Source organism: Saccopteryx bilineata, chromosome 6 (assembly GCF_036850765.1).
Source record: "Saccopteryx bilineata isolate mSacBil1 chromosome 6, mSacBil1_pri_phased_curated, whole genome shotgun sequence".
Lineage (NCBI taxonomy): Eukaryota > Metazoa > Chordata > Mammalia > Chiroptera > Emballonuridae > Saccopteryx > Saccopteryx bilineata.
In genome coordinates, this window is record NC_089495.1 from 114,132,612 (window position 1) to 114,159,479 (window position 26,868).

Consider the following 26,868-nt stretch of genomic DNA (forward strand, 5'->3'; position numbering starts at 1 on the left):
CACTTGAACCAGTCCAGTCATAGCTGCAGGAGGAGAAGAGAGAGAGAAGGGGAGTAGGAGGGGTGGAGAGCCAGGTGATCATTTCTCCTGCATGCCCTGACCAGGAATCAAACTGGGACATCCACATGCCAGGCTGATGCTCTACCACTGGCCAACCAGCCAGGATTATAAAACCTAACTTAAATAACCAAAGTACCTAACAGAGTTGGACAAAAGAAATTTTTAAATTTTCTTTACAGAGAAAATGATAAAACCTCTATGAAAGACTCCTTGTGAAGTAGCAGACAAAGCAATGGAAAGAACAGAGTTGATATGTGGTATGAGTGGCAGCACTGCAAACAGCTAGAAGGAGAAGAGAGTATTCCGGAAATTGTGCTGTCCCAAGGGAAGTAAAAAGAAAGGAAATCCTTAAGTGAGAGCATAGAGAGAAAACAAATGAAACAGTTCCAGAGGGATTAAATTTTTAATTGTGAAAAAAAACCTTAAAACTTTTAGAAGAACATACTCTTCTAAAGAAGAACATATTTTGATGACATTGAAGTAGGAAAGGATTTCTTATATGACAGTACCATTAACTACAAAAAAATTATCTATTTAGCTACAATAAAATTAATAACTTTTGTTCAAAGGACACCATAATGGGAATAAAAAACACATCACAAATGAGATTTTATGAAGACATTTACCTGAAAAAAAGTATTAATGTGTGCAAAGATAACCTCTGAGGAAAAGACAATCCAGAAATAAAAAGACATTAAAAGGAGTTTTGGAAAGGAGGCAGCATGAATGGTGACTAGACATATAGAATAAATTAGTAACCAGGGAAATGCAAATTAAAACTAGAATGAGACACTTATATCAATCAGAAGGGAAAAATTAATATGTCAAGAATTCTTGTCATATTGGTGTTATATACTGCTAATTGGAAAATAAGTTATAACAATTTTGAAAAGTAATTTAACGATAAGTTAAAATACATGTATACAGTGCAATTAGTTTCATTCATATACTATAATCTAGAGAAATTCTTGCTAATATGTATCAGGATGCCTCTATTAAAACATTTATAGGAGAAAAGAAATGGAAATATTTCAGTTGTCCACTAAGAGAATAAATAAGTTATTTTATACAATGATATAATACAGGATAATAAATGAACTACAGTTAATTTTAACATCAAGGAATATTCAAGAAACAAATATCTAATGATAAAAGTGTTACCCAAGAATATATATGGTATAATATTTTTATAAACCTCAAGAACTAACAAAACATTGTATTATTGTAAAACAAGTGATACAAGTGTTACATATATACAGGGGTGGGCAAAAGTAGGTTTATAGTTGTGAGTACACGAGTTTATTTTTGTATTATGACTTAAAACCTACTTTTACCAGTTCTTGTATATTGGACATATCTAATATGACATAAAATAAAGCAAATTAATGGATTAAAAGAGGTGAAAGTGAATTCTGTTTCTGACAAGAGCTGACTGGGTTGTCTTGAACCTATATTCCCACTAAATCAAAAAGACTGGACAAAATATCTTTTTTTTTTTTTTCCCCCCCTGAAGCTGGAAACGGGGAGAGACAGTCAGACAGACTCCTGCATGCACCCGACCGGGATCCACCTGGCACGCCCACCAGGGGCAACGCTCTGCCCACCAGGGGGCGATGCTCTGCCCCTCCGGGGCGTCGCTCTGGGGCAGAGGCCAAGGAGCCATCCCCAGTGCCCGGGCCATCTTTGCTCCAATGGAGCCTTGGCTGCGGGAGGGGAAGAGAGAGACAGAGAGGAAGGTGGGGGGTGGGTGGAGAAGCAAATGGGCGCTTCTCCTGTGTGCCCTGGCCGGGAATTGAACCCAGGTCCCCCGCACGCCAGGCCGACGCTCTACCGCTGAGCCAACCGGCCAGGGCCCAAAATATCTTTTTTTAAGTGAGGAGAGGAGACAGTGAGACAGACTCCTGCAAGCACCCCAAACAAGACCCACCAGCTAACCCCCACTTTGGACTGATGCTAGGATCAACTGAGCTATTTTTAGTGCCTGAGGCTGATGCTTGGACCAACTGAACTATCCTCAGCACCTGGGTCAATGCTCCAGCCACTGGCCATCAGAGGAGAAGGGGAGGAGGGAGGGAAGCAGATCGTCACTTCTTTTGTGTGTCCTGACCAGGATCAAACCCAGGACATCCATATGCCAGGATGACTCTATGTGCTACGTAAACCGCCCAGGGCCAATATATTTTTCCAAAATCAGTTTGAAGACAACAGTTACCAAAGCAATGAGAATTGGCAGGGCAAAATTTCAAAAGAGGAGAGAAATCAAGAGATATAAGTGGTGCTGTGATGGTTTTTTATACACATGAGAGCTGACTCTGAAAGTGGAAGAGACTGAGAGGTTGATCATTGATTGCTTTCATCACTGTTACAGAGCTGAAAGAGAAACACTGGAATGCTGGGCCCTTGTTAAACACTAAACTTTCGGGTGGATCATGACTGGAGAGTTTGCCTTCTGAATCTTGGAGATACCTATGCTGTTGCCAGAGGGTTACCTGTTTCCTAGGCTGCCCCAGGGAAAACACTTAGGAGCTGATGGTAAAAATTGGATCTCCAGGCTTCCAAGGTTGGATCTCCAGGCTTTTTTGTCACCTTAAATTTAATTTTCTGGTTGCTACTGTAAGTACACATCTTTCATTAGTGGCAGTTTATCATTTCAAGATGATTCTGTGATTGTCCTGATTTTAAAAAAATACAACTTTTTTTGAGGGGTATATCCTATATGTGTTTGAATAGAGATGTAAACCTTCTAGCTCTGTTAATTCTTGACTGTATATTTTGTGGTTTAAAATTTTTTTTTATGAATCTAGTCTTCTATTGGGCGTTTTTGTTTCCCAACCCTGGGTGTGTGTGTGTGTGTGTGTGTGTGTGTTTGACATTTTGGTGGGATTTAGCTAGGAAAGTATTAAAGCTTGTTTTCTGTTACTTACCTTTAACTGCAAACCTTTAAAATATTTCTCCTGCTCCAGGTTTTTTGTGTATACCTTCCCCCTTATTTAATATCTATACTTTCTGGCTTTATTGATTTTTATCGGAGACCTTGCCAGGTGCCTTAAATATTGAATCAGTCTCAAAACAGGTATTTATGGTAGCGACCATAGGAGGTTAAAGTCAGTCTACTTTGACCTAGAAAGACCCAACTGGTGAGGACTTGTAAGTGCTAAATGCCGGTTCTAGTGAGATACACCCTTCAGCATTTTGGGGGAATAGGGTTAGATAAGGTGTTTTTCTGTTTTTGTGGCTGTCACTCCAGAAGATAAAGTTTTCATTCATTCACTAAATATTAATTAAACATGAAAATTCATGTTTACATTTTAAATTCCTTAATTTTTGTTTAGCTTCCAGGAAAAAAGACAACTAAGCTTTGGGTTCCAGATGAGGAAGTTTCTCCCGAGACAATGGTCAAAGTGAGTAATGAGTATAGATTTATTGATTCAAATGATATTTAATGTATTCTTAATGTAGCTGTTAAATTTTCCATTTTTGTTATAAAGATTGCTGTTCAAATCACTAAGGTTTTTACATTTATTGTGTAGCATTAACCCATGTATTGTGGGAGAGTGAGGCAATAATGAGAAAACCGAGGCCTTGAGGGTCGTCAGCTGCAGGCTAACTGGAAAAGAAAAGGTTTGTAAATTACCTCCGTGCTGCTGCTTCTTAGGTGCCAACCTTAAATGGCAGAGACAGTGCTGCTTCTCTTACATACGTTCTTCTGTTTCAGTAGAGATGGGTTTTCAGGTTTGACAATTATTTATCTTTCCCATAGGAGTCAATAAAATTTTTTATTTTGATCTTTTTGAGAAATTCAGCCTGTGAGTGATTTATACATAAAAAATTGCTCATCATCAGTGTAGAGCATATTAAATTTCCTAAAACCATCAACAGTGTAATTGTAGACCTACCTCAGCCCACTGCCCAAGGTGTAAAGACCAGGAACAAATATATTAAATATTGTTGTTTTTCTAATTGTAATTTCTTGTAAACCCTTTTGGAGGGGGTGTTTATATTTTATATTATTAACTACCTCATGTTATTCCAGCTTCAGATTCTGATACTATTTCTGTAGACCTTTAGAGCATCCCTTCTTTGAGCATTGAATGCTGCCTGATATATTTTTTTAGAGTATGTTTCTGAAAGCTGAGGACAGTAAAACGGGTTTGCTATAGAAGAAGCAGCAGGAGAGGTGGGGTGCTTTGGCTCACTGGGAGGTCAGAAGAAAGGGGCCTAGGAGACAGGTTGTCCATTGCTTCGCTGGTTGCAAGTCTCTTGGGGACCCTTAGAGTTTAGGAGATGCACGCCTGTGGGGGAAGAAGAGGCAAAGGGAAAGGCTTGGGTATGCTTTAGGGAGGGAGAGCACGCCTGATGGTTGATACCTTAAGTTCCAGTATAAACCTGTTTTCTTAGCGTTGGTCCCAAGCACCAATTTTGTATAGTTGAGCAGCACTGGACTGGAAGACAGGCCATTTATGCCTACCAAATGGCCTAAGAAAGGGATCTTAAGGGGGTCTGACATATGCCACTGTTTCAGACCCACTTATCCCCTGTGACTTAGAGCTGTTAAAAGCTAAGCTAATGAGTGGGGGGAAAAAGATAATATGTACCCCTTCAAAAGGGGTCATTTTAAACAATTTAGGTTCTTTAGTTGCATCATAATTATAAAATGTAGTACAAAGGTGAATGGTATCATCTCTCAGACACAAAAGATTGAATGTAATTTATAATTTGAAACAACTTTTCTGCCTTAGGGTAGTTAGTAATGATTTTACTTAGGATTATAAAGGGTAGTGTGTGTTGGGGAAAATTTTTTTAAATATGAAAAGAACCAGTTTTTTGTATCATTCATTTGTCAATTGCCTGGTGGAGGGGTGAAGCATGTTTAATAAAATATTCAAAGTTATCTTCACATATATGCAGAAAAGAATAATTCTTTTTTTTTAAGGCACCCATTTAAAACTCTTTTCATGTTTAAAGCTTGATAAAGACATTCTAATTAGTGTTTCATTTATCAATTTGTCTTTTAAATAGATTCAAGCTATTAAAATGATGGTTCGATGGCTACTTGGAATGAAGAATAATCACAGTAAATCAGGAACTTCTACCTTGAGATTACTAACAACAATATTACATAGTGATGGAGACTTAACAGAACAGGGGAAAATTAGGTATGAAGTTACTACTATTTATGAGTTTTTTGGATTGCACAGTATTTCAGCATCTGGTATAATTGTTGACTGTTTTTTACAAAAATAATTAGTTTGCATTGTAGGTATGTACATATGTTTATTGTAATATGGCTTCGTGCTGTGGTTATTTCATAATGGCGGACACATATCTAGTGCAAGGTATTACTATAATTATTTTAAACAATACAATTTGCTTCTTTGAATACCTAAATATGAAAATGTTAGTGTACCAATAAGTAAGTGATATTTTATATTCCTGTTAATTAATGTCTAAAGGAAAAAGAACAGTGGATAAAAGGCAACTTATTGAATTTGCTTTCAAAAGTATAAATACATACACATTTATACTTTCAAAAGTATAAGATATATACATTTTAAAAGTGCACTTGATGTAAATTATGTAAAACACATCTTTTGGTTGTTTTTGTTTGTTTAAAAGATGTAATACAGAATAGTGATTGGAAACACAGCCCTCTGGAGCCCAGATCAAATCCTGGTACCATCACTTATTAGCTAGGTGACCGTTAGCAAGTTACTTTAACCTCTCTGTACCTCAGTTTCCTTCTAGAGAATGATTATATGGCATCTCACTTAACTGGTATGATAATTAAGTAGGTTATTATATTTAAGGTATTTAAAACACTGCCAAGCCCATACTAATTAGAAGTATAGATGATGGCAATGATTATTATGTGTAAGGGTTAGGTAAAATTTAGAAATTTATCTTCTGTGAAAATACAAATGACATTTTAGACTCTTTGGTAATAAACATAAGAGAATAACTCTTCTCCTATTAATATATCTAGCTTAAAGTCTTACTGACAAGATATAAAAGGATGATTGCCACCTGTGTTTTATTCATACTGTACTTTTTGCATAGACCTTTTTTTTGAGAGAACATTTATTACCCAGCTGGGGACGGTGAAACAAGGAAGGGCCTAGAATAGAAGAAGCAACAAGAGAGCCCAGGCAGGGCTGCCTTGTCTCACCGGAAAGTCAGAAAAAAGGGGGCCTGGGAGACAGGTTCTGGGGATCAGCCCAGGACGAACTGCTGCTGCTGGTTTCTCCCCTGGTTGCAAGTCTATTAAAAATAGCACATTTTTATCAAACAAACCAAATAAAAATAAAAGTTGATCAAGCGTTCCATGTATACAATTCTTTTATGTCCTTCTTTTGGTCTTAATTAGTTGCCTTTACCTCTCTACTCATGTATGCCAGTGTTCAAGCATATAAGTAATTCACTGTTTAGGCATGTAATTATTAATACATAATTGGAGGAAAAATTTCTAGTATTAATACATTTTTATCTCAAACTTATTAATTACATTATTCATGTGCATATTTAGATCTCAACTCACCTGGTTTTTATTACTGGTATTTCTTTAAAATCAAAGGGTACTTGACTTCTGCAAATATATGTGAATTCCACTGGTTCTGCATTTTAAATAGGTTTTATATAGAAACCTGATTTTCAAAATCTTTATTGTAAAGTATTTAATTATAGTTTTGTTTATTTATATTAAATAAACTCCAGCAAGAAAAAGACTCCCTTTTCAGTGGCTGAGTGACTTATGTCATAAGAGCTCTTAGACTGTTGCTGTGGATGAACTGAAAAGCTCCCCTGGGACATGTAACTTATTTTTCAGTTACAGTTGACATACAATATTATATTAGTTTCAGGAGTACAGCACAATTATTAGACATTTACAAAGTTATGTTGTCTGGGAGGACTGGCGGCAACCGCTGATCACCGCTGAGGAGCTGCTGTTCAGGGGCCGACCCCATGGGGCAGGACTTGCTTCAGTGGGGTTCTGATGCCCACAGAGTCCACTCCCTGATTGTTGCTCCTGTAGGTGGTGGGTGGGTCTTTGGGGTGGTCCAAAACTGCACATGTGGTTTATTGGCCCTAGGGCCTGAAAGCCAAGATCAGCCAGTGCCTGTGCCCTGCCCTGGGCTACGAGCTACAAAGTGATCTGCAGACAGTGGCTACTTGTGCTGGGCTTAGAGGTGTCCAGAACAGTCCATGGTGCAAACCAAGACCATCTTCTGCTAGTGCCAGGCCTGGGGCCACTTATCAAGAGGTATGGGGCACACCGAGACCAGATGCTGCAAGTTTGAGAGAATTAGGAAAGTCTGCAGTATTAGCCAAGACAAATTAGCCAAGGCCGTTTGTGTGGGAAAGCGACTGGGAATGGCCTGGCTAGGCCAGCAAGTGTGGTAGAGGGGTCTAAGGGAATAAGCAGGGCGAGCAGTGTGAGCTAGCTTGATGGGGACTGAGATAGGACTCCACCTGATGGCTAGGCCAGCAAGTGTGGTAGAGGGGTCTAAGGGAATAAGCAGGGCGAGCAGTGTGAGCCAGCTTGATGGGGACTGAGATAGGACTCCCCCTGGGGGGGGGGGGCTCTGCTAGCACTTCTGTCTGGGAGAAAGCTGTCCCTCTAGCCCTTGCCTTTATGCTGGACAGTCTACTGTAGTTCCTTTCTGTATGCTCTTGGCACCTTTTGAGCTGCTGCCCCACTGCTGGGGCTCTGAGCTCGTAAGTCCGAGTAAGTGTATTTGGGCCCTTTAAGAGGAACACCTGGGACTCCAGCAGCTCTCCCTCACACTCAGCCACAATCCCCGCTGGTTTTCACAGGCAGATGTTATGGAAACGTCTTTTTCTGGCACTGAAACCCTGAGCTGGGGGAGCCTGGTATGGAGTTGGGACTCTGAAGGAGGGATGTGCACAGCTGAGATACTCCTCCCAGTCTTCAACCACCACACATGGGTGTGGAACCAGTTTGTTCTGCATCCACCTCTCCTGCCAGTCTCAGTGTGGGTGCCTCTGTTTATCCTTAGTTATAGGACTTCTGTTTAGCCAGATCCAGGTGGTTTTGAAGAATGGTTGTCTGTAACTTGTAGTTTTGACATGGCTGTGGGAGGAGGCAAGTACCGCGCTTACCTACGCCACCATCTTAACCAGGAGCCTCAGACTGTGTTAATGTTGTCATGCATTCAGCCAGTATTTTTATAGTCTTAGAATACCAGCTCTTGGAAGATTTAAGTTACAGCTTTCCATCCATATGTTAGTCCAAGATTCCTATAATTGATCTAGTAAGTATAACTTCACTAAATTAGGAAGTGTTGTTTAGATGTCTTAGCCATTCAAGAATTTACTACTTTTTCAAATGTGTCCCATTTAGCAAATGTGTGTGTGTGTGTGTGTGTGTGTGTGTTTCTGAATTAAGAAGCAGGGAGGCAGAGAGACAGACTCCCACATGTGCCCAACCAGGATCTACCTGGCAAGCCCACTATAGGGTGATGCTCTGCCCATCTGGGGTGTTGCTCCTTTGCAACCGGAGCCATTCAAGCACTTGAGGTGGAGGCCATGGAGCCATCCTCAGTGCCTGGGCCAACTTTGTTCCAATGGAGCCTTGGCTGCAGGAGGGGAAGAGAGAGAGAGAGAGAGAGAGAGAGGAAGGAGAGGGGGAAGAGTGGAGAAGCAGATGGGCGCTTCTCCTGTGTGCCCTGACCAGGAATTGAACCGAGAACTTCTACACGCTGGGCCGATGCTCTACCACTGAGCCAACTGGCCAAGGCCTGTTTTCTTTTCTTAAACTTAAAGGAGCTTCTTGGTGCTGTCTGAAAAGTTGGATTCTAGATAAAAATAGTAATGTTTTGTCCACTACACCTGCTTTCATTCTCCTTATTTTGTACTTAACATATTAGTTTTAGTTGATGAATTATAATTAGCACATTAAGACATTTTTATGCCTAATTTATAAGTAAACAGATCCTAAAATAACCCACAGTGGAACACTTAGCACCTAACAACTCCATACACAAATTGTTTTTATTTTTTCTAGGCTTGGCTACAAGCTGTTTTTGTAGGATGAGAGAATTAAATGATTTTAGCAGAGACTTAACGTTTAAGAGGATTTTGTAGTATTGGACACTATCTTCCTAAGTTAAATAAATATAATATGGTGTTCAGTATCACTAAACTGTTTTCTACCCTTTTTTTTTTTTACCTAGAGGGATTTTTGTAAAATTAGATATACAAAGCAGGAATGTTTTTGTGCATATAGTTAGAAATCTAACTTACATTCTTTCTTCTTTTTTCAGCAAACCAGATATGTCACGTCTGAGACTTGCTGCTGGGAGTGCTATTGTGAAGCTGGCACAGGAACCCTGTTACCATGAAATCATCACATTAGAACAGTATCAGCTGTGTGCATTAGCTATCAATGTAAGGAAAATGGCTGTATAGAACTATAGAATTGTCATTTAACTCCACTGTGATATAGAGATAAAAATCTTAAATGTTTATGTCTCCTTTTGAACAATTTATGCATGAGAAACATTTCAGAATTCTTAAACTTTATCATTTGACTTTTGAGTTGCTAACATAGTACAGTTGATTCTTGTTTTACAAAATCAGTCCAAGTACTGAATTAACAAATATTGAACCACTGCTCATAGGAAAATACTGGAATGGTTCATGCAAGCCTCATGTCACAACATTGTTGTCAGTCAGTCAATATATAACCTTGTTTTACATGTGTTTCTGTTTAAAGGCACCTTATCATTTAGTTGTTTCATTAACATTGATCTCAGGGCCAACAGCACTGTACTTAGGTCTGAATGAAGATTATCTAACACTCATACTTTCTCCAAAAAGTACATTCCCTCCTTCTTGCTGTTAAGAATAGTCAACAGCATTTCAGCACTATGCTTGGGAGCTAATTTAAACAGCAAAGTCACCAGCTCAAAGTACAGAGATGTGAGAAATATGGCACTATGTAGACCAGCAACAGCCACTTGTTTGTGCCGTGGGAGCAGAAGCAGACACCACACTGGCCTGGTGCACCCTGCTGAGTGTGGCGGGCTTTCTGCTGTCAGTGTAATCACCCAGGATTGACCATGAAAGCGTTGCCTGTATTGATTTTGGGGTTACAAATAAATTTTAGTGACTAGGTAAATTTACAAGTGCAGAATGTTTGAATAATGAGGCTTGAATGTATTTGGTTTTTAAAAGGAAAATAATCTATAGAAATTTACAGTTTTATAAGGACATGGTATAGATTAATTTTAGGCTAGGAGCATTCCTTATTACTGAGTTAAAATTTCAAATTATTAAAAGTGATATTAATGGGTGTGTGTTTGGCTTAAGGATTTCAGATTAGAGTAACATACAGTATTTGAACTATATTACTTTAGAAATATTTAGTATCGTTTATAAAAATTAAATGAAAAAGGACTTTCATAATAGTAAAGATAATATAATCTGAATTTTTTATAATTTGTTTATTTTACACTTAGTTTTGCTGTTTATTTTCTGATTGTCTTAACTATAAGAATTTGACAATTGCTTCAGGGATTATGGTAGTTTTTCTTCCATGTCCCCTTCTTTCTACTGCTTATTTTTACATTGCAGCTTATGTTTAACCCTTACACATAGTCATATGTTTTATAATTAGTATTATTTTGTCAATTTCTGGTACTTCAGTCTTTAAATGTTATTTTAGATCTTGTATAATTTGTTTTAGTTTTGGTGTTATTCAGATATTAGACTAAACTATTTGAGAAATGAGATTTTGGGGAGCCCATAATTTTCTGATTTTGTTTCCATTTAATGTTGGAGATCATCTTGTTTTGCAAGAAAGTAAAATTTGTTTAAAAAGTGTAAAGTTTTCTAGGAGAAAATGACCTATGTAACTTTTTTTAAATGGAAAGTACTTGTATTTTATTAATTAATCAGGTTCTTTGTCTGCTATTTCTTAGGGTATTTTTGCTATCAATATTAAAGTATAAAAATTTTTAAAAACTAAGAAAATATGGAAACAGGTAGAAAGGTCTTTGTTTGAAACTTAGTGTAATAAGTATGTGCAAACCATTTGTTAAATGTCCACTATTTGTAAAAATCATTCACACTTAGTAACTTTTAGAGACTCCTTTTTAGGCCAGAATTTGTTATTATAGTACTATCTCCGTAACTAAATTCCTAAGGTAGAAGTTCACATTGCCGAAGTTATAAAATTGCTTTGGAATTCTGTTGACTGGAACATATGTTAATGATTAAATTCAGTTATTAGCATATTCTCACAATTTACAGACATGAAATTATCTTCCTTTCTTCTAAATTAAACTTTTCCATAATCTTTTAAACCACATGCCTATCTCTTTTTAAATCTTGAACCTCAGGAAAGAGTAATTCATATTTTCGTCTCTTACCCTCTTACCCTCTCCCTCCTCACTACTCCTTTGCCTGCACTGTTTTTCAGAAATGTTACATTAGAGTCCCCAGATCCAGTGCCATTAGTCTATATTGTACATGTGCTTTCTGCATCATCTGACACAGCTTATTCTTGAAATACTATTTGGTCTTTGTCTCCTGATTTTTGTTGTACTTCTCTGACTACATTTTCTAGCTCTTCTCTTTACTTTGAAATGTATGCGTTTTAGGAGGTTCTATCCATGATGAACTTGTCCACTTGCACAGGGTGGGGCATTTGTTGGTTTACAGTTGTATGTGAAACACAGTTTATTCTTGTATTGTTTATTAATTATTGTATTATTTCCATATGAGCAACTGTAAACTTGCACCTGTCCTCCCATACCTGCCCCCATATTCTTCAGCCATCCCATTTTCTATGTACGGTATGTGATTCTTGTACTGCCAACATTAAACATGTAACTCTTTGGGCCCACTTCCACTGCTTAACAGAATTTTCAAAACTTTATGTTCTGTGAATGTAAGACTGAATTCATACTTTGCCAAATCTATTCTTTTCTGACATGTAGAGCCTCAGTAAGCCTTACATAAATCTGAATGGCATTTCTGAGACCTACAAGCATGATTTTTATTGGACTATTTGTTTGTCCTTAGACCTCTTAGCAAAGGTACAGATAATTCTGATATCTATTTTATATCTTTTTTATTCATACTTCTTAACCATTCTTATTGCTGTAACCATCATTAGCTCTCACCTAAATTATTGTGAGACTTTCTCTGTTACTGGTTTAGTTCCTGTCACAGTTCTGATCATGTTATTTCCCACTCAAAAATATCTAGAACCTTATTCATAAAAAAGAAAAAAATCGCATATATTTGAAAAGTTGCTGTTCACACATTACCCTGTACTTACCCTCATTTCAGTGAAGTCAAACTTTTTTTTTCATCACCCTCTATTTTTACACACTCACATTTGAGCCCTTTTTGCAAAGCAAGACTCAAGCACAGTCTTTCTGCATAAAACTCTGTTTCTTACAGCGTAGTGTCCTTTTGATTCGCTACCCAGTTTTGTCTGCAGTCCTCTTGATATGTGCATGCCTGTACGTTAGCTATTTATGTACCTGTGGTTTATCTCTTAACTTGTTTTGAATTTTTTAAAGGTATATTTTATTTTGGAGACCCTTGTTACGTGTTGAAATGGAAAGTAAATCTTGAGCAAGAGATTCAATAATATGAATCTTAACATTTTTAACAATTACTAAGCTAATTTAACATTTGATTGCAATTCATGAAAAATCTCCATGTTGTGCTGTGTGCTATGCATTGTATTAGATTATGTAAATATAAAAATGAGTGTCATGGTTATAGTTCACGAGGAAAAAATACTTAGGAAAACAGAAATATAAGTAAGTGTTGACAATACAGTAATTGAACTGTTTACAAGATACTAGAAGTAGTTCTGGTGATAATTTGTACTAGAAAAGGCCACGAAAAGTAAATTTACTTAAGATACAGACTACTTAGGGTTAAGACTTTTATTCATAATCAGTAGTGAATAAAGTTCTGTCTCCAACTTTATATTCAGGAAATATATTTTGTGGTATTAGATATCTTTTTTTTTAGTATTCAACCAATTATTGGTTATGATCATATCAAGGGCTTGCTTTTTTTGAGTGTTTTTTCTGAATAAAAATTATGATACTCTATCCTTTAAATTTAACTTTTATAATATAGCCAAAAGGATAATTACTTTGCAGAAAAAACAAACATTTGAGGACCTCGTCAAATTTTAGGAACACAGCTTTTTAAATCTGTTCAGACAATTCTCTCTTGATTGATGTACCTTTGTGCATCATTCTTGTCAATGTCTCCTCTTTCCTTGGTTAACTATGTCAGTTTCCTTGCAGATGATTTGACAGCTCTAAGATTACTTGAATGACTTCTGGAATCCTACTATTTTTGCCATGCTTTGTGTTGTTGGATCCTGAATAGTTAGTGAGAGAGGAACAAAAACATGGTTTTGCTAGGAAACCTAAGTAGGGGAGGGTTTGAAGATTAATTTTTTAATGAGTGGTCTGTTCACTTATGAATATATTTTGATATGTTGATTTATACAGATTGTAATTCCTTATTTTCATAATATATAATTGGTAATGAAGACTCCTCTCCCTCATGAGAATGATACTGGAGGAGTGAAGTTAACTTTGTTTTATTGAGATTGAGAATAGATAATAGGCAATATTTCTGTAAAAACTAGAGTACTTTTGTAAAAGTAGGTATTTGGCATTAGAAACTCAAGTTTAAGTGAAGGAAGATACACAAAGTAAGGATTTAAAGATAAGGGCAAGATATTATTACAGTGATCCCTCGTCTATCACGGGGATTACTTAGGTTCCAGAACTCCCCGCAATAGGCGAAAATCCACAAAGTAACGACCTTATATTTATTTTATTATTTATATATAATTATATATATAAATATGTATATTATATATATATTTAAGGCTTTATATAAACCTTCCTCACACACTTATAAATCTTTCCCACTCTGTTAACCTTTACAACACTTACATTGCTTATTTTACCGCTAACATAATTAAAATAATAAACATAAAATAACTATATACCGCAAAATCCCACGATATAGCAAAAAATCTATACAAAATTAGATTCATACAATTTAAAAATCGGTACAGTGAGACCACAAAAAGTGAACCGCAATTTGGTGAGGGACGACTGTACCTTGGTTTTAAAAAAGAACATTATGAACATTCTAAAATAAAAGAAACAATATACATAAAGTTGCAAAAATATGAGACACTGCACACCCTGTGTTAATTGGTGGAGGGTAAAGTATAATTATGAAGGTCTCTGTATGTCTCACATATGACTCAAAAGTCATGTCAAGCTTTTTCCTAGTTTAGAATAAGTTTTGACAGTGTATGTACCAGATACTGTGCTAGGGTTAGCAGCATAAAGATGAATCAAGACATACTATAGTTCTTGTCTTCAGGGAATGAGCAGTGGTGGGTAGACACATATAAATAGTCATTTTAGTACTGTCTACCTACTGCTGTGCTGGAGACCTATACAGGGCGCTGGGGGAGCACTGGTGGATACAGGATAAAGATTACAGTGATTCTGGAGGGTAGAGGCGCCTTCTGAGCTGGACAGGAGGGAGCTGGGAGAGTGGAGGCAGGCACTTTAGGAGAGGGCCAGGTGTAAGGAAGGCAGGGATGCAGAACAGGAAGTTGTTAGGCATTTCTGAAGTTGATTAGTTAACTCTTGCCTTCAGAGTTGTGCATATTAATTCAAGTAGTTTTTTATATATTTTTTTATTTTATTTTTATTTTTTTTACAGAGACATAGAGAGAGGGATAGATAGGGACAGACAGACAGGAACGGAGAGAGATGAGAAGCATCAATCATTAGCTTTTCGTTGAGACACCTTAGTTCATTGTTTGCTTTCTTATATGTGCCTTGACCGGGGGCCTTCAGCAGACCGAGTAACCCCTTGCTCGAGCCAGCGACCTTAGATCCAAGCTGGTGAGCTTTGCTCAAACCAGATGAGCCTGCACTCAAGCTGGTGACCTCCGGGTCTCAAACCTGGGTCCTCCGCATCCCAATCCCATGCTCTATCCACTGCGTCACCACCTGGTCAGGCAATTCAGGTAGTTTTTTAAATGACAGAACCAAAATATGTAAATTAGAGTTTTATCTTGCTAAATCAAAACGCTACATGAGACAGTATTTAAACTTTATTTTTTGTCCTACCTTATTTAAGTTAGAGTGGGTTGATACTCATGAGTTCTGTCTGTTTTAAAACTATATTCAGTATTTTCTGACTCTTGTAACTGATAGTTATTAGGGTCTAGGTAAATACTCCAGCCTTGAAATTAACTTTTAACAACACTGCAGTCTTGTGAGTGGAAGCTGTGATTGTGGATGAACTTGATATTGCAGTTTGTGTCTGAAGTTGCTCTTTGCCGCCATGTGGGTAACATGTAGAATAATTGTATTCACAGGATGAATGCTATCAAGTAAGACAAGTATTTGCTCAAAAACTTCACAAAGGCCTTTCCCGATTACGGCTTCCGCTGGAATATATGGCAATCTGTGCCCTTTGTGCAAAGGACCCTGTTAAGGAGAGAAGAGCTCACGCCAGGCAGTGTCTGGTAAAGAACATAAACGTAAGGCGCGAGTATCTGAAGCAGCACGCAGCTGTTAGTGGTAAGCACGCACGAAAATGAAAATCTACCTTTTCAGACGGCCGCTTCATTTTATAGAACACAGAATGATGTTACTGTTATCATTATATTCCAATCGCCTCTCATTAAATAAATATTACTATTTCTCAGTAACAGCTTCATCTTTAAAAAGTTTATTTTTAAAATAGTAATACATGAGTATTTAAATATTAACCCATCTCCCTCTCTCTCTCTCTCTGTCTCTCTCTCTCTCTCTCTCTCTCTCTCTCTTTCTCTTTGTAACTGATGAAATGGCTAAGGAAATAAGCAGTACATTGGGTGGAGGTACTTTTAATAGGACAGTAAAATGTGTACATTTGTATAGATTGTCTGAGTGCTCTCTTTTAGTTTAAAAATATACTGGTCTTTGGTCTGTGCTGATTATTGTCATCTGTAGCTGACATTAATGTGGGCTGTCTGTGCATTTTAATCTGCTCACTTTACCCCGTCTTTAACTCTAAACTGAAAGGTTAGATTTTGTGCCTCTGACTTCTGATACATTTCACACTATTAAAATATATCCATGTATCCAAGTTACAAATCAGAGACATTCTTCATATCTTTTATTTCTCTCTCATCAGTCACTAAATTCTTAATTCTTCCTCTGGATATCTTGAACATCTCTCCTCAACTGTCCTACTCTGCTGGATTTCCCTTGGATTAGTGTATATACTTGCAACTACCTCCCTCTTGTAAATGTTACTCTGCCTCTAACCCACCTCCAGCTGTGCCACATAGTGTTCTAAAACAGATTGCATCATATCACTGCCTTGTTTGAAATCTGTGCTAATTTTCTTTTTATTGCTCATAGGATCAAGTTGAAACTCAATAACATGGCCCTTTAGAGTTGACTCAGCCTGATTTCATGCTTTCTTTCTAGCCACTCCCCACTATCAGTTATGTGTTCCTTGTACTCTCTATTTGAAATTTGCACAGCTATCTTTTTCTTCTTTTGTCAGCACTATCTGGAAGTTGTCTCCCCTTCCAGGCAGACAGATAAAACCAGGGAGTGTGGTTTTCACCTTTTACTGCATCACTGGGATCTTTTTTTTTTGTTCTTCGTTCCTCACCTTGGACAATACTAGTGCTCTGGAGTCAAGTCCTACTTCTGCCATTTACTGATTGGGCACGTGACTGAAGCAATCTGAGCCTTAATATCCTTATTTGTAAAATTGGTGTAATTACACTCATTTCTTTTGGTTGTTAAGAGGATTAAAACGGTACATAAGTAAGGCACCTGGCATAATGTATGGTCCAAAGAAGTAGTCAGTGGCCGTTAGCTATTCTTGTCAGACGCCTACTGCATTGAAAGATAGCCTCTGTCTCTGTTTATGCTTTAGTATGAGGGCTTTGTCTAATCTTATTCATCTTTATATTTAAAATAATAAGCCTTAAAAATTGTGAGCAGTCAATAAATATTTGATAAGATTTTACCTTGAATTTCATTGAATTTTGAACCTTGATACTTTATTCTCCTATACCTGCCTTAAAATGAAGGCTATTATAGCCTGGCCTATGCTGGCACAGTGTCAGCCTGGAACAGTGAGGTTGTGGGTCTGAAACCCCAACCTTGCCCAGTAAAGGCACAAACGACAAGTAAATCAATGAACCAACTAAGTGAAGCACCAAGAATTGATACTTCTCATCCCCCCTTCGCTCTCTGTAAAATCAGTAATTTAAATCCTTTTTAAAAAAATGAAGGCTATTACACACAAATTACTCTCTTTGAGTTTAGGAATAGAAATAAGAACTTGCTGCCTTATTTGACACATACATTATTATACTCCAGGTTGAACATCTAATTTAAAATTATATTGTGAAAGTAGAAAATATAAAAGGAATTGTACAGAATATGAATATTGGTCTTTTTGAATCACTATTAAACTAGGGTTGGAATTCAGACCTCTTCTGGGATATGCTGATCTCAGTTAAAATATAAAAACACTTTGGACCCTGGCCAGTTGGCTCAGTAGTAGAGCGTTGGCCTGGTGTGCAGAGGTCCCAGGTTCAATTCCCGGCCAGGGCACACAGGAGAGGCGCCCATCTGCTTCTCCACCCCTCCCCCTCTCCTTCCTCTCTGTCTCTCTCTTCCCCTCCCGCAGCGAGGCTCCATTGGAGCAAAGATGGCCTGGGCACTGGGGATGGCTCCTTGGCCTTTGCCCCAGGCGCTAGAGTGGCTCTGGTCGCGACAGAGCAACGCCCCAGAGAGGCAGAGCATTGCCCCCTGGTGGGCATGCCAGGTGGATCCCGGTCGGGCGCATGCAGGAGTCTGTCTGTCTCTCCCTGTTTCCAGCTTCAGAAAAAAAACAAAAACAAAAACAAAAAAACCAGGTTTGCCTGATCTAAGCACATACAAAAAGCAGCTATGAGTTCATGCTTCCTGCTCACCCCTGCCTTTCTGTCTCTCCTAATAAATCAATAAATAAAATGTTTTAAAAATGTATTTTAATTTAAATTATAAAAAAATGTTTCTTTGTTATACTATTCTAGAAACTCATGGTTGGTTATTTTTTTATATATATTTGTTCTATTACAGATAGTATCAAATACTTTTACTTTATTTTGATACTACAGATGGTATCAAAAACCTTACTTTCCACTTTTGTGTCATACTAACTGAAAGATTTACTAGTTTTTAATTTTGCTCGTCAGCTTACAGGGGAGTGTTGAGCATAGAGTTGCTCATAATAACAAGAAAAATATTAATAGATCTTAAGTTTCTTAGAGTTTGTTTGGGTCGCTTTTTCCCATATGTGTTTGAAAACTGAGTTAATGGTCTTTGTAACCACAGCATATGGTGTATTTATTAGGCATTTCAATATTGGATATGATGGATGAAAGAATAAACTGTTTAATTTATTATGTACCTCAGCACTGGATATTTCAGTATGTTTTTCTTCTAACCATGATGTGGTACTGCTGCGGTATAGGGAATATGGGATCAGAGAGAGAGAGAGACTAAGATTTGGTTTTCTAATCTGCATGTTTTGTTTTATTTTTATTTTTTCTTTTTCAGAAAAATTATTGTCTCTTCTACCAGAATATGTTGTTCCATATACAATTCACCTTTTGGCACATGACCCAGATTATGTCAAAGTACAGGATATTGAACAACTTAAAGATGTTAAAGAGTAAGACTTCTCCTTTTTCTGAAAAGCGTTTCACATTTTCTGAAAGTGTTTTCCTGCTGATAATGGAACCTCAATTATAATTTATTATATTTATTTTATACCTTAGGAATTTAAGTTTTTTTTCTTTATTCTCCTGTTTTTATTCTGTCATACCATCTCTTCATATTTCATTTCTTATGTAATTTTCCAAAACTTAATTTAGCATAATTGTTCTATACTGCCCTATTTTTCTGCTAGTCTGGCATTTCTTTTTTATCGAAGCAATTCATTAAATGTTTACAGTTCTTATCTTCCCTCCTCTCTTCTGAAACTCTGTATATTTTGATGTGGGGTGAAGTGTAATACTCTCCTTTAGTCATATGATAAGCACTTTTTTTTCCCCCAGAAACTATTTCCTTTCATAAGAAAGAAAGAACGGTCTAATGTAGTGATGGGCCAAATTGATAACAAGGGAGCACTCCCACTTACTACTGTACTGGTGATTTTTCTAAATAAAGTTTATGATCATTGTAATTTTTTCAAAGATTTTTATTGAGAGGCTATGAAACTGTATATTCGGGCAATATAATGGCATTTGGAGAAGTCTTTATAAGACCAGCAGAAAGTCAAATCACTGATAACCTGGCAAGGGAAAAAGCTGTTACCCTCTTTTCAGTAGAATTTCTGTTTTTTAAAAATAAGCTATTTGTTTTCCCAAAATGAGTCCTATTAATTAGAGTAATTTTTTTTAATTTAATTTAATTTTTTTACAGAGACAGAAAGAGTCAGAGAGAGGGATAGGTAGGGACAGACAGACAGGAACGGAGAGAGATGACAGGCATCAATCATCAGTTTTTCATTGCTACACCGTAGTTGTTCACTGATTGCTTCCTCATCTGTGCCTTGACCATGGGCCTTCAGCAGACCAAGCAACCCCTTGCTTGAGCCAGTGACCTTGGGTCCAAGCTGGTGAGCTTTGCTCAAACCAGATGAGCCCGTGCTCAAGCTGGCGACCTCGGGGTCTTGAACCTGGGTCCTCCGCATCCCAGTCCGACACTCCATCCACTGCGCCACCGCCCGGTCAGGCTAATAAGAGTAATTATAACTAATGAAAACTTCTAACAATTCCTCTTTCTCAGGTTTTTGAAAAAGATAAACTACTCTTTGGAATTTACTATACATTTTTGGCTGTATTTTCTCAGTTTCCCCAGTACAGCCATGAAGTAGTTGGATTTTCTTGAAGATTTCCAGTGGGACTACAGTCTTGAGTGTTTGAGGTATCACTTTATTCATGGCCCAGGTGTTCCCTAGGTAGACCTCCTTTCCTCTCATAGCTAAGGTCACTTCATTCTTTTCACCATTTAGTCCTTTTTAACCTGCCTCCCCGGAAAAATTAGGGAGTCTTTGAGAAGGGTTCTTATGGACTCACACTTACATTCCTTATATGGTGTGATATGTATGTGTGATACATCTTTTTTCTCTGATAGCTGTTTATTTTTAATTTTTTTGCTCCTGGTGTTCATTATATTTATATTTAGAATTTTTATATCTATATTTAACAACCAAATTTTCTTTTCTGTTTCTCTTGTTCTTTTAGATGTCTTTGGTTTGTTCTAGAAATATTGATGGCTAAAAATGAAAATAACAGTCATGCATTTATCAGAAAGATGGTAGAAAATATTAAACAAACAAAAGATGCCCAAGGACCAGATGACGCAAAAATGAATGAAGTATGTAATTTTTTGTAAATAATAATTATGATTTTGTGTCTATTTAAGCATCTGATTGTAGGATGTGGAACTTTGTAAGTATGTATTTGTAGACAGCATCAATCTTTCCTATTAGTACTCGTGAATAATCAGTGGTATTTTGATTAGTAGTAATTAGACTTACTAATATAAAATTAGTAGCAATACTATTACCGGTAAACTAATAGAAACAATAGCCAGTGTATTTTTTCTTATACGATTGTATTGAAAACTGCATACTAAACATATGTTTTAGAATTACTTCCAATTCAGACTTTAGGATGCCAACTTAAGTACCTAATTTTTTTTTAATACCATTGCAGAAACTGTACACTGTTTGTGATGTTGCTATGAATATCATCATGTCGAAGAGCACCACATACAGTTTGGAATCTCCTAAAGACCCAGTACTACCAGCTCGTTTTTTTACCCAGCCTGACAAGGTAGTTAGTTTAGAATTTGTTTGTGAATGTTGAAATAAAGTGTATTCAATACTAGGTTGTGGGGTGATCAAGAAGGATTACCATTCAGAGCTGGCCTACCACTAATACGGAAAAGTCACCACCAATCGTCATAATGTGCTTCAAGGCCAGAATACAGGCCAAACTAAAGGGCACAAATGCGATTTAGAGATTAGTTAGTAGATCTAGAATGTGTATTCTAAGTTTCATGCCAGTCTAAGGTCACAGGCAAGATAAGATCAAAGCACATAGATAATGTGAGTTAACGGCCATTGTTCCAAAACTAGGAGAATGCTGATAGTGTGAAGTTAAAGCTCTTTAATGAGTTCTGTATGTAAGGAAACAAGCAGAGACAGATGCTGGAACAGGTCCAAGACCCTTGCAGTGCTGCAAGAATGTTTCTGCTGTCATAAAGCTCAAGTATTGTATGAGGTATAAACATTATTTTTAAGAATTTCTTAACGATTCATAAACTACATAGGCCTGTTGAGTAACTGAGAGCATAGAAACCACCATCACCTTTTCATTCATTCATTCATTCCATTCATTCATTCAAGCAAAACACCTTAATAGTATATATTGTATATAAAGTTTTGGAATAGCCTTGTAGCTTTTCCAAATAGCTAAAAGTGATTATCTGCTTTTAAGTTCTCACTTTGGGTGAAATGTTAGGATAGCATTTCCTGTGGCTATCAGGAGTCCATGTGATCTAGTCTGGAGAGTATCCTTACCAAAGTGTGTTAGACCTCAAACATGTTTCGTTAACATTGCAGTTCGTACCAGGTTAGTTCAAGTATAGTATTTAAAATCAGTGACTGAAATTTTGTGTTTCAACTGATTGTTTAGTTTTAATAAGAATTTTTTATGTACTTTAAAATAAAAGTTTCTCTTTGCTTTGTTGGCCCTTGAGCCTCACAGACTCAGTGTTTCACTGTTCACTGACTGCATCTTTTTCCCTTGCTTGTAGAACTTCAGTAACACCAAAAATTATCTGCCTCCAGAAATGAAGTCATTTTTCACTCCTGGAAAAGTATGTTTTAATTCTTGTGTGGTAGTTTATTCTAGTGTGATTAGTGGCATAATTGTTATTTTTTTATTTCTTTAAACATGGTATATTTTAAGTTAGAAAGTGTAATTATTAACTATCTTCCATTTGCTAGTAAGAAATAGCTATATTTACTATATAGATGTAACTGAGTTACGTGAACTTAATTTTTTAGCTAATAATAAAGTCCCTGGAGACTGACCTCTAAGTATCTATTCTGGATTATTAAGATAAAAATCTTAAAGTGAAAACGCATCTTTTTATGTCCTTCCATAGCAAGAGTCTAATTATTTTTATTGTTGACTTTACATTTGACTTGTTCTCAATTATATGTAAGCCTTCAAATAACTAAGAAACTTGACATTTATGCTATTTAGTTTTTTTATTTATTGAAGTGATACTCAATTTATAATTCTTAGTTAAGAATAGGCATATTTTCACCCTGGCTGGTTGGCTTAATGGTAGAGTTCGGCCCAGTGTGTGGAAGTCCTGGGTTCAATTCCCGGCCAGGGCACACAGGAGAAGCACCCATCTGCTTCTCCACGCCTCCCCCTCTCCTTTCTCTTTATCTCTCTCTCTTGCCCTCCCGCAGCCAAGGCTCCATTGGAGCAAACTTGGCCCGGGTGCTAAAGATAGCCATGGCTTCTACCTCGGGCACTGGAATGGCTCTGGTTGCAATGGGGCAATGCCCCAGATGGGCAGAGCATTGCCCCCTGGTGGGCATTCTGGTTGGATACCGGTTGGAAGCATGCAAGTCTGTCTGTCTCTCTGCCTCCTTGCTTCTCACTTCAGAAAAATAAAAAAATAAAAAATAAAAGAATAGGCACGTTTTTCGTGATTTGTATATATCAATACTTTGACAGAGATGTTATTTATAGTTCTTTAAATGTAGATTTCTTTCCAGTTTAATCAAATAGAAAGAGATATGCATTTTTCATTTCAGCCTAAAACAACCAATGTTCTAGGAGCTGTTAATAAGCCACTTTCATCAGCAGGCAAACAATCTCAGACAAAATCATCACGAATGGAAACTGTAAGCAATGCAAGCAGCAGCTCAAACCCTAGCTCTCCTGGAAGGATAAAAGGGAGGTGAGTACATAAGAAATATATACTTTATATTTAAGGATTCCGACAAGGCTAAGAGATCTAAAATAATGTAATCCAAAACATCTAATGTGATGAGGGAGTGGAAATCAGCACATACCATTTAACATTGGTAGTCATTGCAAGTTTATATTGCTTTGCTTGCTCATTTAGACAGGTTCTCCATATTAGCCTTTTATAGTCAGTCTAGCTTGGAGTAATCCAGTTTTCTAGCAGTTGTAAAACTATTAGATTGCCATCCATCCATCCAGTAGGATAAGTCATCAAAAATGATGAGGTAGGAGCTAATATGCAGTTTCCACAATGCTACATTATTGAGTGAAAAGGCAAAGAATAGAACTTGATACAGTATTGTTCAGTGTTTATTTATTTATTTAATTTTTTAGTGAGAGAGAGAAAGAGAGAGACAAAGACAGGAACATCAGTCTGTTCCTATATGTGCCCTGACTGGCAATCAAACCGGCAACCTCTGAGCTTCAGGACGATGCTCTAACTATCCAGCCCCAGGGCATTTTTGAGGTTTTAAAAGAGATTTGTATTTATATTTGCTTATCTATGTATAGAAAGTTTTTGGAAGAATTAATCACATCTTAAAGGTGTTTTATGTAATCCAGTGTAGGAGGGAGATCATTTTATACTTTGTATGGTTTAAATTTCTTGTTAGCATGTACACGTATAAACATTTTGTTCTTGAAGAAAGAACAGAAAGGAAACACATTTTACACTTGCTCAGGTTTTAGCATAGTACTTAATACATCATTTGTTAGCAGTAGAGCCTCATACTAAGGTAAACTGCCACTGTTCATTGATTTTGCTAAGTTATTATGAAAGACTATATGCTGTCTTTTGCATTGTTCATAACCAGTTAGTAAAGAAAGAAGGAGACGTTCTAATCTAGGGTATCTTACTAGTGTCCTTGCAATGAATGTTTAAATTATACATAGTACAATAGAAGCCTATATTAATATTTGTTAGTGGCTTAAACCTAAGGGACTCTCCACCTGTATTATTTGGACATTTTCTAGTAACTATCCTCATACTGAAAATAACAAAGCATTTCCAGCAACTAATTTCTAAGTTAATGGGTTTTCTGCTTTAATTCCCAATGCTAATCCAGATGATCTAGTTTACTAGCCGTAGGCTGAGAACCTCAGAACTGTCTTGAACTCTCTCCACCACTAGGTTTCGCCGACTGTGTTTCCTAGTGTGTTAGGCTCCTCTTTTCTGCTGTCTTCATTTTATTATTCTCTTTCATTATTATATTCAGCTGTTTCCCGTTCTTATTCCTTTAGCTATGTAGATCACATCACTGCTAGATAAATCTTTTTTAAATGTTGCCGGTTTAAGGTTATTCCATTACTTAGAAATCTTAATTGGCTCCTCTTGTTTGCTTTCAAGATAATCAGAATTTTCCCTGTCCTCATCACCCATTGTTACTCAAAACAAGGAACTCCTAGTTTTCCTACTATGCTTTTTTAATATACTTTGGTTAAATTTTCTTTTACCTTTTGATTAATCTTATTTTGTCTTTTTTTCATCTGAATCCCATCTGTTCACTAGGACTCTTTCTAAGAATGAGCTAGATGTGTTTGAGACAGTTTGGTTGGAGAGTAGGAACAAATGCATAATGATAGGAGATGAAGTTGAGAGGTAGCCAGATATTTTGGACTTTGTGAGTGTAAGAAATTTGGATTTGATTTTTAAGTACGACTGGAAGATGTTTTGGAGTCTAGTGATCTAATTTTTGCTTTAAAAGGTTGCCCTGATTATTTGGAGAATAGAGAAGCTAGAATTAAGATAGAAAAAAACCAGTTGGGAGTCAGCTAATAGTATTCTAGGGAAGGGATAAAGAGGGAAGAAGATGGTAAAATAGTGAAATTTGGGATTCATTTTGATGGTAAATCAAAAAGAGTAGTTGTGAACAGTTAGGGAAAAGAAGGATTTAAGGTTAAATCCTGACTTTAATACCTGAATACCTGTATAGATAGGTGATGGTACCATTTACTGAGATGTGGACTCCTTGAGAAGAGAAGGAACAGTGTGTGTGTGTGTGTGTGTGTGTGTGTGTGTGTGTGTGTGTGTGTTCGTTCTAGGGTGGTGGGGAAAATAGGGGTGTCCAAATAACTTTTGGCTCTGGTAAATTGAAATGCCTATGAGAAACTCAAGTGAGTGGCAGCTGGATATGTGAGTCCAGAACTCAGGGTAGCTTCTTAGCCAGTGATTGAAATTCAGGGTTCAATTTCAATAATGTTTAAATGAGTTGTAAAACTGGATAAGGATAGCTTACCCAGGAAAGAAGACTGAGCCTTTATATCAGTGCATGAAAACGTGCTATTAATTTATTTCACAAGTATTTTGGGGTGCCTGCTCTATGCCAGATACTGACTCAGGTGCTTTAGAATACATTGGGAAGTAAAACTGACAAAAGATCCATAAACCTAATACGTTTGGTGTATTACAGGCTGTTAGGTTGAAGAAGAAAAGATGGAATGGGGATATGGGAGAGGCATGGGACCAAGCAGGTTGTAATGTAGACCAATCCACTTTGCTAACAAGAAAAGTTTCAATTTTATGTTCCCCTTCCAAGATAGAAGTTAGGTTTTAAAAAGAATTACGAAATAAAAATCACATTTTTAAAAAATTGTTTCTTTTTTGTTAAATGTGCTTCTTTGCTTGGTGATTTGGTGCGAAGTAAGATAGAATAAAACCAATACTTTTTTTAATGGGATGAGCCTTTTTTATATAAAGTTACGTTATGGAACAGAAAAAACTTCTATGGTCATTTGATTTTAATAACAACTATAAATGTCTGTGTTAAAAGGCTTGATAGTTCTGAAATGGATCACAGTGAAAATGAAGATTACACAATGTCTTCACCTTTGCCCGGGAAAAAAAGTGACAAAAGAGACGACTCTGATCTTGTAAGGGTGAGCTGTTTGGTTTGAATTTATAATTATAGTTATTATTTTACTGTAAATAATTTTTACGCCAAAACCAGTTAATATTACCCTTAAATTTAACACATGGTTTTCTTTATTTATTTATTTATTTATTTTTAATGAAGACAATTAAATTTAACAGGGTGACATTGGTCAACTAGAATACATAGATTTTGAACAAACATCTTCCACATCATTTGGCAGGTCGATTATGTTGTATACCCATCACCCAAAGTCAAATCGTCCTCCGTCACCTTATATTTGTCCCTCTTTATGTCCTGACTCCTTCCTCATCCCCCTCCTTCTTTTTTTCCCCCCTCCCCCTGGTAACCACTGCACTCCTGTTTATGTCCATGAGTCTCAATTTTGTGTCCCACCTATGTGTAGAATCATACAATTCTCAGCTTTTTCTGATTTACTTATTTCACTCAGTATAATGTTATCAAGGTTCATCCATGTTGTTGTAAATGATCTGATGTCATCATTTCTTACAGCTGAGTTGTATTCCATAGTATATATGTACCATATCTTCTTTATCCAATCATCTATTGAAGGGCTTTTTGGTTGTTTCCATATGTTGGCCACTGTGAATAATGCTGAATTCACAGTGAATGTGGGGGTGCATGTGTCTTCACGTACCAATTTTTTTGAGTTTGGGGGGTATATACCCAGTAGAGGGATTGCTGGGTCATATGGTAGTTGTATTCTTTATTTTTTGAGGAACCATCATACTTTTTTCCATAGTGGTTGCACTAATTTACATT

General features: G+C 36.8%; 2 protein-coding genes across 4 annotated transcripts in view; one reads left to right on the forward strand and one right to left on the reverse strand.

Moving 5' to 3' along the window:
• Nucleotides 1–26,868, reverse strand: part of SGCG (sarcoglycan gamma) — a 454,763-nt gene that overhangs the window by 271,120 nt on the left and 156,775 nt on the right. The gene's annotated exons all lie outside the window — the stretch shown is intronic.
• The window catches only part of PDS5B (PDS5 cohesin associated factor B), a 197,835-nt gene that overhangs the window by 154,078 nt on the left and 16,889 nt on the right, over nucleotides 1–26,868 (forward strand). For 2 of the 3 annotated variants that reach the window (XM_066234440.1, XM_066234439.1), the window contains exons 22-31: nucleotides 3,393–3,461; nucleotides 5,080–5,216; nucleotides 9,342–9,465; nucleotides 15,476–15,680; nucleotides 18,714–18,828; nucleotides 20,405–20,537; nucleotides 20,879–20,998; nucleotides 21,984–22,046; nucleotides 23,005–23,150; nucleotides 25,987–26,092. In XM_066234440.1, the coding sequence (XP_066090537.1) occupies nucleotides 3,393–3,461; nucleotides 5,080–5,216; nucleotides 9,342–9,465; nucleotides 15,476–15,680; nucleotides 18,714–18,828; nucleotides 20,405–20,537; nucleotides 20,879–20,998; nucleotides 21,984–22,046; nucleotides 23,005–23,150; nucleotides 25,987–26,092 (1,218 nt within the window). The remainder of the gene's footprint in view (nucleotides 1–3,392; nucleotides 3,462–5,079; nucleotides 5,217–9,341; nucleotides 9,466–15,475; nucleotides 15,681–18,713; nucleotides 18,829–20,404; nucleotides 20,538–20,878; nucleotides 20,999–21,983; nucleotides 22,047–23,004; nucleotides 23,151–25,986; nucleotides 26,093–26,868) is intronic. The other variant, XM_066234438.1, reaches the window with a different exon arrangement.